We start from the raw sequence: 18,835 nt of genomic DNA on the forward strand, positions 1-18,835 counted from the left end.
CTCACCCTTTCTACCATGTGGGGACATAGCAAGGAGGCATCATGGATGAACAGATGACACGGACCCTCACTAGACACCCAAGTCTGTTAGCACCTTGATCTTGGACTTCAGCATCCAGAACTGTGAGAAATAAGTTTTAATTGTTTATAAGTTACTTAGTTTAAAACATTCTTTTTATAGCATCTGAAATGGTGTGTGTGTGTGTGTCTCGTGTGTGCGTGCGCGCAAACACACACACACATTTTAACTAAAATTTAAACACATTGAATTCCTTAAGCAGATAGAAATGGGGTGGAAGGCAATGCCATGCCATGTTTTGTATGCTATTTTATAATTTTCTACAAGGTCACTTAATGAAGTTGGAATAATATTAAATGAGAAATAGCTTCTAAAATACTAAGTTTCAAATTTCATGTAAAAATATATAGTTAAAAATATATTATAGTTATATATTTTTACACTACTGCATCTATATATTAATGCATAGATTAAGTAAATTGAAGTTTTGTAACATACATGCTCATTACATGTGAAGTAATCAGATACTATTAATCCTTTTCTATTTCATTTTATTTATTTTCTTTTTTATTCCTTTATTTATTTTGTTTTATTTCTAATCAACCCTCCAAGTTGGCTTTGAAACCAATAGAGAGCTGAAGTTTGAAAGCACTGTTCCAGAGAGTATAAAGAGACTGGGGATTTTTAGTTGTTTGTGATTTGTTTTTCATAGCAAATATGTGATGCAAACATGTCCTTTCTTCTTTTTACAATGTTACTCCCAATTGTTTTGTTCAATTATATTTAAATGATGAACCTGGAGTAGAAGTCCACCAGACCTTTCTCACATTTTGCCACATCTGATGAACCCACCCACGCACCCAGGCCTGCATGGGGGCTGCCAGGAGAGGTGCTGCCTGGTCAGGTCTCACTGCTTCCTGCAACTCCAGCACCTGCCTGTGGCCAGGTCCCTCCCACAGTTCCACACTGCTGTTCAAAAGAACGTAATGTTTCCATGTCTAGGAAGATGGAGTAGATGCCTATTATTCTCTGTGTCTCCCACCAAGCACTGGACATTAATCTGTAAAACAAATACAAAGATTTAAAGGTGAAGAGAAGAAGGCAGAACATCAAACGACCTTGCAGTCCGAGGAGTGACATGGCAGTGATTTTCTTGGGATTTCCCCCGACCCCATATAATTCTAGACTTGGGGCTAGAGAAACCAGCATCTCAGGAATGTCAACTAGCACAGACAAAAACAAACACCTTCTTAAAGAGGCTGCTCTTGCCAAAGGCCCCTTGGGAGAGGGACAGCTTAGCAAGATAGAGAGCTGTTGAATAATGACTCATCTGCTCTAGCCAAATACCACAGAAGAAGAAACCAACTCCACTCCACCCCTCAGCAAGGCAGGGGAGGAGCTGAGACTTCTGACCTCACATGGTGCTGTAATGTGGTGCCCAAACACCCCTCCCCAGCCACCAGTCTACTGTTAGAGCAGAAAGCTGGGACCTTAAATCCAGCTGGCCTCCCATTGGATGACCATGTGGGAGACCATGTGGGGAGCCTGGACCCCACCTGGCACAACCTGTGGTGTAGATCCTTCTCCTGCTGGAGCAGTGTTGGGTAAAAACAGCTAAAATAGAATTTTAAAATAAGATCCAAGTGTCATAATGTTGCAGAGCCAGGGCCTTCCTGAAGCTGAGGCAGTAGGAAGACCCCTACCTACTTCAAACCTGGACTCTTGAGATCAAGTCAGGAAGATTTCAGACATGTCACTCAGAGTAACAGGCATGAGTTTATTGAAGGGATAGGAAAAGAGAGAGTGGGTCCTCTTAGAAAAGAGAGGGACAGTGTGCTTCTTCTGCACCTTGGTTTTATTGGAGATCCCAGAGAAGTTTCCAGAGAGTCCCAGTCAGATCCACCTCTTGACTTTTGACTGAGAGCAGGATGACATCAACCATGACAACTTCTAGGTCACTCTGGCCCATGCTGACCAGTTCTAATTGAAATCTTAACGATGAATTCTTACAGATTTTATGGTCAGGAGACATTATCCTTATTTCCCTGAGTTCCAGAATCTGGTCTGTGAAAAGGGTCACAAAAGTTTCCCCTTCAGAGTAACTTGGGTTTCTCTTATCCACATTATTTTGAGCCTGCATTTCTCCTACAGACAACAGATAGTTTGCTGAGGAATGTGACATAATTTGTCAACATAAGACAGGCAGGGCTACAGGTAAAGTGCTTCTTGGAAAAGAAAGCATGTGGGGGCCAGCATAGTGGGTTCATTTTATAGAATTTATTCCCTTCACCTCATGTTCTCAACACTCACATCCACCTGTCCCATATCAATAACATACTACAAAAATGTAGGTTTTTACAAAAACAACACTCATCAGACAAAGAACCAGGAAAATATCAAACTGAAAGAAAACAAAAGCAAACAAACTATTATGCCAACACAGATAACAGAGATGTTAAAATTATTTAACAAAGAATGAAAAGTCGCCATGATCTAAAATTCAAGATGTAGCCAGCCACAGTTAAAGTGACTGTGTGGTACTGGAACAAGATAGAAATATAGTCAACATAACAGAATGCACAGTTCAAAAACAGGCCTACACAGATTCACACTAACTTTTGATGAAGGCACAAAAGCAACTCAATGAAGAAAGAGACCTTTTCATCAAATGATGCCAGCATGATATTATGCACTAAAAGATTAACTCAGCAGCTCTGGGGAGTTTAAACTCTGTGTCTTCCATAGAAATTACTACCCCTCGACTGGCTCTTGAAAGACACCATTAAGCCCTTGGCTTATCATGCTTATTAAGAGTATCTGCTAACAATGTGATTTACCATGGGACCTTGGGCACATGCATCAATTTGACCTCTGGAGGGGCTGGAAACTGACCACCCAAGATAAGCCACACAATGACCGATTCCTCCTCCATAAAAATCCTGGACACAAACCTTGGGTGAGCACCTCTGTTTCACAGCATTTTGTCCAAGTTGTCACACACTCTTACTGGCAGAATGAGGTACTCTCTGACAACCCAGTGGGAGAAGAAAATTGGGCTCTGTTGTCATCCTTTACCTTTGCTGATTTTTAGCTATAGCCTTTAATGGTAATAAACTGTAATAAATCACTCTGTCAAGTTCTTTTGAGTTCTCCCAGTGAAATAATAAAATTGAAGGTGGTCTTAAAAAAATCGGATATAATTGGCCTCAGATGTGGAATTTGCTAGAAGGGCCATGGCTTAGTGAAACATGCAAGAGCACAGTTTGGGGGAAAGGATGAAAGGGTGACAGTTGATACGTCTTTGATTCCTGGGTAGCTACCGGGTTTCCTTTGGAGGGAAGAGGGGACTGTGTTACAACTAGTTAATACAGGTAAAAGTAACCAATTCCTGAAGAGATGGCTTATTAGTTACACAGTGAAATGTAAAATAACAAGAAACTTCTAAACGTACAATCTCTTGTTTATTGTCTGAAATAGCTAAAATGAAATAAAAGAGTATATCAGAGAAAATCCTGAGGTCTGTCAAGCTCAGGTTTCAGCCCATCTGATGTATAGCCATTAGCATCAGGGCCAAAGCCAAAGGGAAAAAAACCATAAGGCTGAAATAACAGAAAATTAGAATGTCTCATAAGAGCTGGGAAAAAAACAAAGAATTCAGAAATTTGTCCCATGGTTGATAAGAAATGATATGAATAAAACTCATATTGATTGGAGACAAAACAAAGATCTGAATGCAGCACTGTGGAGGGTGGGAAGAGTAACAGTGGTCCAGCGAACCAATCAGGATAACAATTAATGAAAGGATGAGGTTCCTTGGCCCAACCACCACACAGGAACCCAAGGCCTGCTGGGAGCCACAGCCAATTAATATGATGCATGGCATTTTTGATTGAAAGGTGATGCCAGCTAGCCATTGAGATGATATGATTATGTTAAAAATTACATTCATATGGATACCGGACTCCTGCTGCGGGACTCCTGGAGAGTTCCCATTGGTTGGGAAAGTGCAGTAGGAGGGAATTCCGGGGGAGGCGCTTGCGCTGGAGTTCCGGGAAGGAACCGGCAGAACGCGGCGTGGGTGGATCGGGAAGCTTCCCGGGCAAGGACGTGGTGTTGGCGGTTTTTTCAAATAAAGTTTGTTCCTGTTTGAGTGGCTCGTGATCTTGTGCCCAGCCAGACAGCGGCAAAGGCCACTAGCACGTGCATGAGAAAATGGCCAGGGAACAAAGAAGCTGAGCACTTCTTGACATGGGACCTTGTGGTGATGACCTAACAAGGGTTAGATTGACAGGATAAGGATAAAAGTTATTTAAGAAGTGAAAGGTTAGAACAGGCCTTGTGCAGAGTGGCTGTCTCGTTTACTTCAACGTTTTAATGGTGTGATATTGTGATATGATGAGAGTTTGGTTTTCAACCCAGGTTCCTGACCCAGAACTCCTAAATCTCATGGAATTTCCTGGGTGATAGAGGAACATCTTTTTGTTCTAATGAGGTCACCCTTGATAGGTTTCTGTACAGCTTCAGGATGGGGGATGGTCATCAGAAAGACCAAGTCATGATTAAAATTTTGGGACTTTGACCCCCACCTCTCATCCTCCAGGAAGGGGAATGGGGCAAGAAATGGAGGTAGTGATTGACATGCCTACATCTTGATGCCTCCATAAAAATCCCCGAAAGACGGGAGTTCAGCTGCCAGGACCAGGGGCACACTTCAACTTCACCGGAACAGAAACTTCTGTACTCAGGACCCTTTCAGACTTTGAACTGCATTCCTCTTTATCTGGCTGTTCATCTGTATTCTTTATATTAAATAAACCAGCAAATATAAGTGCTCCTGAGTTCTGTGAACTGCCATAGCAAATGACTGAACCTGTAGAGGGAGTTCTGTGAGGCTCCAATTAGCCAAGAACAGAAGTGTGAGTACCCAGGTGATCCAGGAGGGGGCACAGTCTGGTGGCTCTGAGCCCTTACTTTACCTAGGTAGTAATGCACTTCCACCTACAGGTAGTTAGTGTCATAAATGAACTGTAGGACACCTGGTAGGATTACAGTGACAATGTTTCTGATACTAGTGATAAGGACAACCCAAATGCTGGTACCAACAAATTCTTTTGTACAACAGCACTGTGTGACCCACGAAAGACAGATGGCTCATGGAGCACTTACAGGGGTTTATGGAGAAAGCTCATGAGTGCCACCTAGTGGCCACTTCTGGGATTTTTGAAACAGAAAAATTCTCCAGAAGCTTTGGTAGAATACATGACCCTTGGGAGATCATTAACAGCTTGCTGTTTAGTATTAATTAAGATGGCCCCTAAAACTGAAGGACATAAAATATTCTTGAAATCTGAACTAGTCATGATGTTTTGAAGAAAAACAGTTATCAGAGAAAAACTCTAGTAAGGAAAACAGTGCTCAGAAGTTCCATAGTAAAATGGAAATGTTCATATAGGAACATTATACTGGGGGAAGGCAAGGAGTTGCCATTATTTCACCTTTTGTCCTCTCAGGCCAGCTTGGGAACAACTACTTGGTAGTCCAAAACCAGGGCACCGGGGTGACTCCCCACTTGTGTGAGCCCAGATGCATGAATAGTGTAGGCAAGATGAACAGACTCTATCTCTAATACATTAGAATGTGGGGCACTTCCTGAAATACAGGAGAACTAAGTCAATACTTCACAGCCCAATAAAGGAGGGAAGATTCGGGTAATAGATTCTCTCAATACGTTATCCAAGAAACTGCATTTATTTAGGGAGTTAATTGAGCATTTGGGGGCTAACAGTAGGTCAGTTTGGGGTTGGATAATCTGTCCCTCCTCTCCCTTCCTCCTCTCCCTGTTCTCTTTCTCCTCTTTTCCCTCCTTCTTCCACAGGAGCTGTGATTCCAAAGTGGCTGTCTAACCCAATTTGCATCTTTTTGTTTCTGCCATGTATTGACACCCTCACCTCTTGTCTACACTACAAATTTGAGAATGATAAAATTTCTCTACTTCCAACTTCACTCCTGTCACCTTCTACTATGTGCTTTCCATAGTCCTCCAAAAACTACTTGATGCATACCCTTGGTAATGTGGAGAAGTTATTAGCAACCACATTTGGGATTTGGAGATGAGCATTTGAAATTAAACTCGTGAGTTCTACCAGCAGATTGGCATTTTGCCGTCTAGATATTTCATCCTTCAGAATTTTCTTTATGCCATGTCAGCAACTGGAAATTGCTGCTGATGCCTGCTACCTGGACTTAGGATGTTTAATGTTTTTCATTTCTCGACTTGGCAGATAATTTTAATGGCATATTCTTTTTATTCTTTTAGGTCCTGCCACTTGGCAGATTGGTAGACCTATTTAAACATAGCTCACTGGTGAAATGCTTGCATTGCATACAGGAGGTCCTGGGTTTAATCCTCAGCACCAAAAGCCAAAAACAAAAAACACTGTTTTTTGTTTTTTGTTTTTTGTTTTGGTACCAGGGGCACTCAATCACTGAGCCACATCCCAGACCTATTTTTGTATTTTATTTAGAGACAGGGTCTCATTGAGTTGCTTAAAGTGCCGCAATTTTACTGAGACTGGTTTTGAACTCCCAATCCTCCTGCCTCAGCCTCTGGAGCCACTGGGATTATAGATGAGCCTGGACATTCTTCCTGTTTGAAAACTGGGCAGTTGGCATGTGTAAATTGCCTAACATGAGTATACTCTTCTTGGTACTCTTTCTTTTTGAGCTTACAGAATTCCATTTCCAGGTTCTTGGCATGCATTTTCTTTGAAGCAATTACAAATAGCATTCAGATTTAGTGTTGATTTCCATGTGTATGCTGTTAGTATATAGATATGAAATTGACTTTTTCTGAGGTGATCTTGTATTCTAAGAACATGTTGTGCTTGGTTATTAGTTCTAGGATTTTTTTAGTTGTAGATGGACACAATATCTTTGTTTTATTTATTTATTTATTTAATGTGGTGCTTCACACATGTGAGGCAAGTGCTCAGCCATTGAACTACAACCCCAGCCTAGTTCTAGGTATTTTGGTAGATTCCTCAGAACTTAGAAATATGCAGTCATATCATCTGGAAATAGGGATAATTTTCTTTCTTTTTATCTTTCTTTCTTATGTATATGCTTTTTTTCCCTTTTCTTCTTATTTCACAGGCTTGAATTTCCAGTTATACATGGTATTGATGTAAAAATAGACATCATTTTGTATTTTTTAGTTCTATAATTTAAATTTGGCTCCTTTTTCATAACTTTGATTTCTTTGCTTAATTTTTTTGTCTCGTTTTCTCAAGATAAGCAAAGCCACATGTTTCTTAAGCACTACTGATTTTTGGAGAATTCATTGTGCCCAGAAATTCTAAAAAGTTAATATTTTCAAAACTATTCAAATTTTAAATTCATTGAACATCTGAAAACTCATACTAGTAGTGAACATTGAACAGATTTTTTTTCCAAAATGTATGCCTTATATAACAACAAAATATTTATAATAAACACCTTGACAAATGTGAAAAAAAATTTGAATTATTTGTTGAAGCAACTTTTCAATATCTGCCTTAGAATTTTTACCAGATAATTCCAACACCTTAGTCAATTCGGTGTCAGTTGATTTACTTTTCTCATGTAAGTTGTTCTTTTCTTGGCTTGAACAGTGATTTTCCATCGTTAGGCGACTCTGGGTCTATTCAGGCCTTTCAGCAGACAAGCACCCTGTTCGTTTAGCCTGCGGGTCCTGGCCTACTTTTGTGGCCAGCAGTTCACTAACAATTTTATTTTCAGAGCCTTTGTGGTTTCATTTTGGTCTGTTTAATTGGTGTCACTGGGGCTTCCATTGATTCCTGAAAAGACAAAACGACTCTTCCCACGGAAGGACACTGGGGAAAGGGTTTTTCTTGGTCTTTGAGGACAAAGGCTTTGTGTCCCTGCTTGTGCTAGGATCCCTTCTATCTGTGGAGACAGAGATCAGCACAATTGTTTGTTATGGTGAAACCCACCCCCTGCCACCCAGCCACCCCTGGTGAGAGGAGGGATGTCCTGGCAATAAAGACAAAAAGACTGCCCTGACTGGGTGCCCCTGAGAGGATGAGCCTATCAGTGAGTGACCTTGTAATGCCAGGTCTCTGGTCAGGAGAGGGGACTCTCAGGCCCAGTGGGAAAGGAACACTTCCCCTTGCTGCCTGCAGCTGGCTGGGCTCCCCTGTCTGGCTATGGCTGGTGATTGTTCTGTGCGGGGCGTGAGCCTACATGTGTTGGATGGGGCAGGCAATTTGGGATCTAAGCCATCTTCTGTTGGATGGGAAGATTAAGGACACCTTACTACTATGCTGTTATTCTAGTCTTGGCTCCTGAACCAGTTCACCTTGCTTTGACTGCCTCCCAGAATCCTCCTCTGGTTGCCTTTGGTTATTTTCATGGTTTATAGTTGTTGCTTTTATTGTCATTTCTCCTTCTAATTTGGTCCTGAGGTCTCTCTCTGGAGAGTGGCTATAAGCTCTAGTCTTGCTCTGAAGTGACTCGAGTGGAGGTGGTCATGGATGTAGATGGTGCGCCCTTCACCGGACACTTTTTATCTTGGCTGATGGCTGCAGCCTGAGCGTCAGAACTTGACCAGGTGGCCCTTTGCCAGAAACTTGTATATATGGCAGACACCATTGTGGCTCTTGTCTGGCCTGGGTCCAATTTATTTCACCAAGATAGTCCCTCTCGAGGAGGACAGTTAGGGTTGAGTGTTAGAGGAGACACAGAGAGGCAGCACAACATGACACTGGAACAACAGAAGTGTCTAATGATTCAGATCTATGAGAGAGGAGAGCAGGGGGCTTTGTAGGGTCTACAGGAAGCAGGGAGCCATCTGAAAACACACCTTCCACCAGTGGGTGGGGAGCAAGAGAGAAGGAGGCCTTTGAGCCAAAGCCTTTACTGGGGTCCAGATCGAGACCCAAGCTGGTTTCCCATGGAAAGTTTTAATTGCTGGGTTTAAAGCAAACAGGAATGAAATCATGCTGTGATTGAGATGTGGTCACTGGGGCAGATCTGGGCAGTCGATGTGCAGTTAGGGGGTCAGTGGGGCCAGTCAAGTAGGTGGAATCTAGCTGTCCCATAGGAAGGGGTCACCAGGAGGGGATATGAGGCTGGTATCTGGATTGACCACGGTGAAGAACTGGGCAAAGATGGAGGACTGAAAGCTGCCCTATGAGTTAACTAAGCTCTGTTTCTGCTACAAGAGCTAAACTTATATTCAAAATGGATGCTGAACCACTTACAGCCAGAGGAGTTGGAAGTTATGCTCCATTTGTGTACAATGTGTCAAACTGCATTCTCCTGTCATATATAACTAGTTAAAACAAATAAAAAATATTGGCAAGTATAAAAAACAATGGATGCTGAGGCAACATAATATTACTGCAAGAAAACAAGGTCTAGGCCATCTTGTCTTGACTAGAAGCCTGTATTTACCTGTTGAAGAAACTGCCAAGCTGTTTTTTAAATGAATGGGACCATTTCACATTCCCAACAGCACTGTGAGAGAGGCCCATTTGTTCTCATGTTCTTACCAAAACATGATATGGTCAGACATGAACTTTTTAACCATTTTAGTGGCTGTGTAATCTCACTGTAACCTTATTTAATTTCCGTTCCTCAGTGACTCATGATGCTGATCACTGTTCACATGCTTATTACCACTTGTACCTTTGGTAAAATGTTCAAATAATTAGCAAAATTAAAAAAAATTGGGGTGTTCTTAGCACTGAGTTGTAAGAGCTCTATATATTCTTTCTCAGATTCATTATTGGTATATAAGAAAGCTACTGATTTCTGTATTTGATTTTGTAAACTGCTACTTTGCAAAATTTGATTATTAGTTCTAGCAGTCTTTTGTTAGAGCTTTTTGGATCTTCTAGATAAAGGATCATAGCACCTGCAAAACAGTGATAATTTGACTTCTTCTTTTCCCCTTTTCTTGCCTAACTACTCTGGCTAGAATTTTTAAAAATATTTTTAAAATTATACTTGGGCACAATGTCTTTATTTTACTTATTTTTATGTGGTGCTGAGGATCGAACCCAGGGTCTCACACATGCAAGGCAGGTGCTCTACCACTGAGCCATAACCCCAGCTCTCTGGCTAGAATTTTTAGCATTATATTAAATAGGAATGGTAAGATTGGACATTCTTGTCTTGTCCCAGATATTAAAGGAAATGCTTTCAATTTCCCCCCATTTACCATGAGGTTGGTTTTGGGGTTTCCATATATAGTTTTTATGATGTTGAAGTAGGTTCCTTATATGCTTAGTTCTTTCAGTGTTCTTATAAAGAATGGGTACTAAATTTTGACAAAGACCTTTTCTGAATCTATTGAGTTAACTAAGTGATTTCTGTCTGTGATTCTACTTATGTTACCTGTTTTTTCCCCATATTTGTTGTACTCCTGTATTGGGTTTTATGTATCTCTTGGGAGGGAAATTTCTTGGGCTCTTATGTGTGGGCCTTTTTGGGTACAGTCTTACATTTTCAAAAAGTGAACAGAGAATGCAGAAGAGATGTAGCAGGTGCTGGTTCCAGAAAGGAAGACACAGGAGAAACAAAGGAATGGGAGAGAGGAAGACAGAGCATCAAATTTGGCTATTAGTATAAGAAATGAGAAAAAGAGAAATAAGAGAAACAAAATGAAAACACTATAAAACAAACCCCAAACATACAAATCAAAAAATGCAAACCCTCAAAAAGACAAGGCAAGGAAAATTAACTACATTAAAAATGCTGAAGGGACTGGGGTTGTGGCTCAGTGGTAGAGTGCTTGCCTCCCATGTGTGAGGCCCTGGGATCAATCCTCAGCACCACATAAAAATAAATAAATAAAGATATCGTGTCCATCTACAACTAAAAAAATATTTTAAAAAAGGAAAAAAATACTGAAAATGAAGGAAAAAAGAAACAAATATGCACATGTATATATGCTCCTGAACCAATCAGCACAGCAAGTACAGCAGCTGCTATGATAAACAGCATAGTTGTTCCTCAAAACACTAAAAATGGAATCACCTTATGATCCAGATAGCTCAGTTCGGGTATATATCCAAAAGATGAAAAGCAGGATCTTGAAGGGATGTTTGCACATCCATGCTCACTGCAATGTTACTCACAATAGCCCCAGAGGTGTAAGTACCCAAATATCCATTATCAAATGGATGAAGAAAATGTGGTATATACTATGGTATATAATTCAGCCTTTATTAAAAAGGATGGAAATCCAGTCGTGTGCTACATCATGAATGAACCATGAGGACATTATGCTAATAAGCCAGTCAAGAGAAGACAAATACTGTATGATTCCACTTATGTGAAATATCTATAGTATTCAACTCATGGAAACAGAAAGTAGAATGGTACCTATTAAGGGCTGCAAGGAGAGGAAACAGGTAGTTGTTGTTCAGTGAAAAGAGAGATTCATTTTGAAATATTTCAATAGATGTAGTACCACAATGATTACCATAGCTTTGTAAGGTGTATTGAAATCAGAAAGTGTGAGTCCTCCAGCTTTATTATTTTTTTTCATGACTATTGTGACTAGGCAGAGTTCCTTGAAATTCCATAAGAATTTTAGGATTATTTTATTCTGTAAAAAATTTTTGATAGGGATTGCATTTAATCTGTAAATCACATGGCAAAGTATGGATAAAATATCCATGAAATTTGCAAACAATGCATGCATGAACAAAATAAAAATACTATCCACAAACATGAGGTACCTTTTCATTTATTTTTCTAATTTACGAACTTTCAGCAATTCTTTGTAGTTTTTACTGTAGAAAGTCTTCTGTTTTCTTGATTGTTATTCCTAACTACTTTATTTTTTCAATGCTATTGTAAATAGAATTATATTCTTTCTTTAAAAATTCTTTTAAAAAATATATCTTTGTTTATTTTTATGTGGTACTGAGGATCGAACTCAGGGCCTCACATGTGCTAGGTGAGTGCTCTTCCACTGAGCTATAACCTCAGTTCCTAGATTTATGTTCTTAATTATTTTTTGGGTTTTTCATTGTATAGAAATGCAAATAATTTTTTAATGTTGATTTTTTTAAATGTTGATTTTGAATCCTTCAACTTTTCTGAATTTATTAGTTTTAACAGGTTTTTTTGAGGAGGGGCATTGTTTCTTTGGGGGTTTCTATGTACAAGATTATATCAAAAACAGCTGCAAGTGGACATGCTGATGTACACCTGTAATTCCAGGTACTCAGGAGACTGAGGCAAGAGGATCACAAGTTCAAGGACAGTCTGGGCAACTCAATTGAGACACTCTCTCAAAATAAAAATAAAAAGGGATGGGGATGCAGTTCAGTGGCAGAACAGGTGCCTCGCCATGTGTGAGGCCCTGGGTTCTACCCCCACCAAAAAATAAAAATACAAAGATAACTTTATTTCTTCCTTTCCTATCTGGATATCTTGTTTCTTCTTGTATAATTGCTCTGGCTAGAACTTTTTCCTTTTGTGAATGGGGAAAAGTGACAAAGTTTGCTTTTTGTTGTTCCTATTTTAGAGGAAAAAATTTCAGTTTTCACTGTTGATTTCAGCTGTGGGCTTTTTATATATGGCCTTTATCATGTCCAGGGATTTTCCTTGTGTTCCCAATTTATTGTTTGCATCATGAAAGGCTGGATTTTGTGAAATGTTTTCTGCAGCTATTGAGATGGTTATGTGGTTCCCCCACTTCCTGTTCAGGTAGCGTGGTGTATCATAGGATTGATTTTCATGTGCTGAAACATTTTTGCTTTCCAGAAGTAAATCCCACTTAGTCATGGTATATACCATGGGTGCTAGTCTGTTTTCTATATTGTCTTTTGAGTATCAGGTTAAAGTTACTTAAGCTCTGTCCCCTCTACTACCCCTCCTTCACTCCTCTCATTCAATAATTTCAAATGACATGTCTTCAGTTTACTGTGTCTTCTCCTTGACCAAGTCTATTGCTGAACTCTTGTTGCTTTTCAATTCTGTTACTGTATTCTTCATTTCTAAAACATTTGGTTCCTTTTTATAGTTTCTCTTTGCTGATACATTCATTTTGTTCATGCATGCATTGTTTGCAAATTTCATTTATTTGTGTACTTTAGCTCATTAAGCATCTTTAACATGGTTATTTTGAAATCCTTGTCAGATAATACACAGATGTCCATTTCTTTAGGGTTGGCTTCTGGAGATTTATTTTGCTCCTTGGTTGAGCCATGTTTTTCTATTTCATGTATGCCTTGTGCTCTTTTGCGGAGATCTGGGCTTGTGAAAAAACTGCCACCCACTTAATAAACGCTGTTATGAATGGGGGGGGGGGGCGGGGGGGAAACAACAAGCCTGCCACTTCTCCCAGTCTTTACAGATTGGCTTAGTATAGGGTGATATCTTCACAGCTAGTCCAGCTAGATTTTTAGGGCCTCTCAAACATTTCTAGAACTGTATCTGTAAGAGTCATGACTGTGGGAATATATAGGATAGAGTTTCTCTGGTGACCAAACTCCTGGAGAATAGACATCTTGTTTCTCACAGCTGGAACATTTTGCAGTGTTCCCCAGGAACTCTTAAGATAACCAATGCATTCTTGGCAGGAGCACATAACGTAAGTAAAAACATCTTACATTATGACCTAATGTAACCTAATGGTATAAATAAAGCTGACAGTTAAGATGAGCAGCCATTTTTGCCTCTGCACCTTGCTTTTGTCTCCTTTTGATTTGTCTACTGTACCCTCTAGACTTGAGTGTATAAATTTCCAGATTTGCCATTTTAAGTCACATCTTGCTCCCCCTCGTGTCTGTCGTGGTCCTGCAGTCTCTCTGGTGCTGCAACATGACTGCAGAGGATATCCCAGGCAGCCAAAATAGCACAGTGTTCCTGTCAGCGCTGCCAAGCCACCCTGTCCAAAATCAGTCCTTTGGGCAGACTCACTATAAACCAGAACATTGTTCATAATGCTACTTTACCCTTTCCCTCCTGAAAGGGAAAACCTCTTGACCAATTTCTAGAATTCTCAAAGGCAATTTGGTCCGTCTATCTTGAAGTCAGTATCTCCATGGGAGAATCAGTCTGGAGCTTCCTATTCTGCCCTCTTGCTGACGTCACTCTTTACACACATTGATTTTTGAGTATTCTTATTTCTGCATTATAAGATGCTCCAGGCTCATCTTGTATATATCCCAACTCCAGCTTCAGGATTAACTAAGTACTCTGTTTCCTTTAATAGAGAATGGTATTAGCAATAGCTTTCTGAAAGTACATGGGAGATAATAACCTACAGAGACCTAACCCATGTCTGAAAGGCATTATTCTACCTTTATACTCATTTGCTATTGTGGTGAGGTAGACTTTTATCTGACAAACTTTCCCTAAGAATTTGATGGTTCTCTTTTTTCTATGTTGCTGTTAAGAATACCAAATCGTTACTGAGTATTCTTTTAAATATATCCTGTTTTTTTCTTTCCTTCTTTATGTTCCAAGATTTCAGTTGTAAGCCTTGGAATATATTTTTATGCACAGTGTGCTAAGCACTTGAAGATATCACTCGGTTGCCTTTTACGTCTAGTGAAATTTACATTTACGAGTTCCTGTCTTTTCTTTGTTCTTTCTGGAGTTCCTGTCAATTGGGTCTTGGACCTCCTGGACTGAATAATTTGTTTCTCTTCTCTCCCACCTTCCATCTTCAATCATTCCAGCATTAGGAAAATTTTCTTAATATCACTTTCCAATGATTCTGCTAGTTTTAAAATTTCTGCTATTATGTTTTAAGTCAACAGGAGTGTTTTCTCCTCTGAGATTTCCATGATTTGTATTGTTTTTTTTTTTTAATTTTATATATGTGAACTCTTAACTTTCATATCTAAAAGTTGGCAGGCGGTAGTTCTCATTGCTTTCCATTTGACCTTTCTTCCATGTTAGAGGCTTTCATTATAAAATCTGGTAATTTTGGAGGGAGTCTCATAAATAAATAAGAATTAGGGCTTCTATTGTTTGGATCTTAATGGCATCCAAAGAGCCGCCATGTGTTAAAGGCTTAGCTCCCAGCTTGGCACTATTGGGAGGTGGTGGAATGTTAAGAGGTGAGGCCTGGTGGGCAGTCTTCTTGTCATTGGGGGTGGGCCCTTGGAGGGGGACTGTGGGACCCCCAACCTCTTCCTTTTTTGTCTTCCAGGCATGAGGTGACAAAAAAAAAAAAAAAAAAAAAAAAGGAAAAGGATTTGCTCCACCATGCATTTCCTGCCATGATGTGCTGCTTTGCCACAGGCCCAAAAGCAACCGGGCCAATCAAGAAGGGATGGAAACTGACAAAGTTGTGAGCCTTTTCTCCTTATAAGTTGATTAGTCAAGTATGTGTTATAATAACAGAAAGCTAACACAGCATCTACAACACTGAAGTAAGACAGTAACTATCAATTCTGAACTTAATTATAGGCTGGTCAGTGACCCATTAGCTAATCCCTGGTGTTAGAATTTTTACAATTTTCTCCTTTTAGTGGGCAGTATATATATAAAGCCACATAAATCTTGTTTCCATTGCAGTAGTGTATAAAAAGCAAAGTGGCCTTATGTTATGTTAGGAAGGCATGTCTTTGCCCCGGGATTTGGGTCATAATGGATAGTCCTGGGTTAGGGTACAGGGCAGGGGTATGATCACATCAGAAAACTATCAAGGCAGAGGCAGTATCAACTGACCTAGAGACTGAGACTAATAGTAAGGATAGTCAATTGTGTAGTTGATTAAAAAAAGCCCATAACAACTCTGGATTCTAAAGCTTGGGTGAACTTATTTGGTTGACATTCCCCTGTGTAGAGTCACACACTGATACCATTCTGGCCCTGGGGATAGGACATACTTGGTTCTTTTCCTAAATTCTGCCCTGAGCATCTCTTTGGTTAATTTTAACTTGGCTCTTTTGCAAGATGTTTCTGTGTTAGAGCCAGTTGACATGGTCCCAAAAGCTCTGAAACAGTGAGCCAAAATAAATTCTCCCCCTTCAGTTATTTGTCGGGTAATTGTCATAACCACGAATATAACTGCTTTCAGTAAGGTCTGAATCCTTCTAGGGAATTATCTAACCTAGAACTGGTTTGGGGAATCTTCTCAACTTGTAAATGCCCTTGTTTTCAACTCACTAATTTCCACCATCCAGGTTCACTTTCTGTTGGGGTTTGGCCCTGGAATGTCTCCTAAGGTCTCAAGACACCAGTGCAGCAATGTTCAGAGGGGGCTTTTGGGAAGTGACTGAACCATGAGGGCTCTTCTGATCTGTCAGTGGACTAATCCATTGATAGGTGAATGGATTACATGGGGGGCACTGTTGGAGGAATTAGGTCACTGGGGGCATGTCTAGAAGGGTGCTTCTTATCTCTGGCCCTTCTTCTCTTTCTCCTTTCCAGCTGCTATGAGCAGAGTAGCTTTCCTCCGCTCTGGAACACCCTTCTGTCATGTTCCTGCCACACTGAAACCTCTGAAAATGAGCCATAATAAACTTCCTCCTTTAGGTTATGTCAGGTATTTTGGTCAAAGTGATGAAGAGCTAATATACTCTATTACCCTCTCATGCCAACTGTGGGGTGTAGAGAGTTGTCTAGCCACTCTTCCCTATTTTCATGCCTTGCCTTTATCCTTAGTCCTAGAGGAAATTGGTACTGAGGATTCTGAGCTGTAAATACATTTCTTAGTCCCTCTGTGGCCTATTTAAAACTGGGTTTTGTTGGGTCTACAAGTTAGTTAATGCCCGTCTATCTGCTTTCCAGATCCCCAAATTCTGGCAGTTGTTTCCTTTGATTTCTCCAACTTTGTGGGTGTGTGTGAGTGCATTTGTTGTGGCAATCATCAGGATGTGTCATTCAGGCTGTCCTTCAAAAGAATCTGATGTGGAAGTGAGCTGGCTGGCAGCTTCTGGCTGCTGTACTTTGAGATCCATCAAGGCATTTGTGCCAAGGCAACGATCCCTGTGGGCTACTCCTAGATACTAACTCAGCAAGGCATGGGGCACAAAGGCAGGCCATTTCCACCAAACTCCAAACTCTGATGACAGGAATACTTACCTGGAGACTCTCCACCGGCCTGACTACATTGTCTCAGAGCTGGACTGCTTTTTTTGTACTCGTCCTCCCTTTTCTCTTTTTACAAGAATCAGACCTATGCTGTAGTACGAAGGTCTCTATACCCATGCTTGCTCTCGTTTCCTGTCATCCTTTATTTATATTTCTTCTAATACACGTTTGTGCATCTAATTTTATCTTGGTATCTGCTTCTTTAAGGACTCAAACTGTCAACCAAGGTTTTGGGAAGAGGTGATATTAGGTTTATAATTCACTGTCTTAATACAGAAATCACAATTAGGTTTTTATATGTTTAAAAGATTACAAGTCCAGTTTCATTGAATCATAGAATCACTTCTAACAAACATATCTGAGAGGTTTTGATTTACTGTTTTAATTTACTGAAACTTAAAATATGTCAACAAATTACCTAGGAAAATCCAGGTAGCAGAAATATATAACATGTTCATTTCTTTAAGAGGTCTCAAATTAGTTTTAAAAGGCCAAAATGATATACATATAAGTATATATACTGTGCCATTTAAATCACTTCTACTTTCTATAACTGAAGAACTCAAGTAGAGAAATAAACTATAAACTTTGTGGTGCTGAGGTAATATCATAACCTTTCCCCAACGTGACTGCATAGGTGTTTAAGGTTAAGTGTGAATATTATGTGAGGTCTCAATTTAATTAATTAATCCTATTTGAATTTTAGGCCCAAAGTGGCCTATAAGACATGCACCTGAAGGAAGTATCTTCAACAGGTCCATGTGTTCACAGGTGTAGGCGATGGGTGTAAGTCAGGGAAAGGCTTACTGAACTACACTGATAACTCAACATTAGAAGTCTGCAGTTGTTGGCAACACAGAAACATACACAGTCTTCATATTCAAATTCTTCATGGGGATGTCTTCTGTAATTTCTAGAATGGAAAGAAAAAATTTAAAAAACCAATATTCTATCTAGTGTGAGTAAGTAACATTTTTTAAAAAATGTTAACTGGCTATGTAGTAAGAAATCTGGCCTCATCCTAAGTAAGATCTGACCTTTGTCCCTGCTTCTAAAGTGATCCTCTAAATCCTTGGAATTTCCTGGTAGGAATGTCTTTTCACTCATGGTGGGCACGTGATCACACACAATAGTTGGTGACCACACACACAATAGTTGATGCTAATGAGATGACTCATGGTAGAGTTGGCACACTAGAAAGACCTACTGAATGATTCAGGGTGGGGACTGAGTCACACAGTATCAGTTGATATAGAAACCAGTCAGCCATGGGAGCAATGAATTAAATCATGCCTATATAATGAAACCTCAATAAAAACTTTCTGACACCAAGGCTCTTGTGAGCTACCCTGGTTGGTAATACTCTGTACTGTCACATTTGAAGGAGGTAACATTGATGCTATTCTGGCCCTGGGGATAGGACAATGGAAATACTTGGTTCTTTTCCTAAATTCTGCCCTGAGCATCTCTTTGGTTAATTTTAACTTGGCTCTTCTGCAAGATGTTTCTGTGTTAGAGCCAGTTGACATGGTCCCAAAAGCTCCCCTCTGCATGAGGAAAAGAGGACCCGGAGCCTCTCATTTGAAACCCTGTAAGATTCTATCCATTAATCTCTTTCCTTAGCTGGTTATAATTTGTATCCTTCAACTATAATAGACAATCCATGGGTGTAATACCTTTCTCTGAGTCCTTTTAGCAAATTATTGAACCTGAGGGTGATTTGGGATGATCCCTGCCCCTGGAAGTTGTA

At 40.0% G+C, this 18,835-nt stretch overlaps 1 protein-coding gene across 1 annotated transcript in view; it reads right to left on the bottom strand.

Moving 5' to 3' along the window:
• Positions 1 to 17,313: 17,313 nt before the first annotated feature.
• Positions 17,314 to 18,835, bottom strand: part of Iars1 (isoleucyl-tRNA synthetase 1) — a 59,241-nt gene continuing 57,719 nt past the window's right edge. The window contains exon 35 of the mRNA XM_076837346.2: positions 17,314 to 17,998. Within this exon, the coding sequence (XP_076693461.2) occupies positions 17,916 to 17,998 (83 nt within the window). The 3' untranslated portion in view covers positions 17,314 to 17,915. The remainder of the gene's footprint in view (positions 17,999 to 18,835) is intronic.

Source organism: Callospermophilus lateralis, chromosome 17, assembly GCF_048772815.1.
Source record: "Callospermophilus lateralis isolate mCalLat2 chromosome 17, mCalLat2.hap1, whole genome shotgun sequence".
NCBI lineage: Eukaryota > Metazoa > Chordata > Mammalia > Rodentia > Sciuridae > Callospermophilus > Callospermophilus lateralis.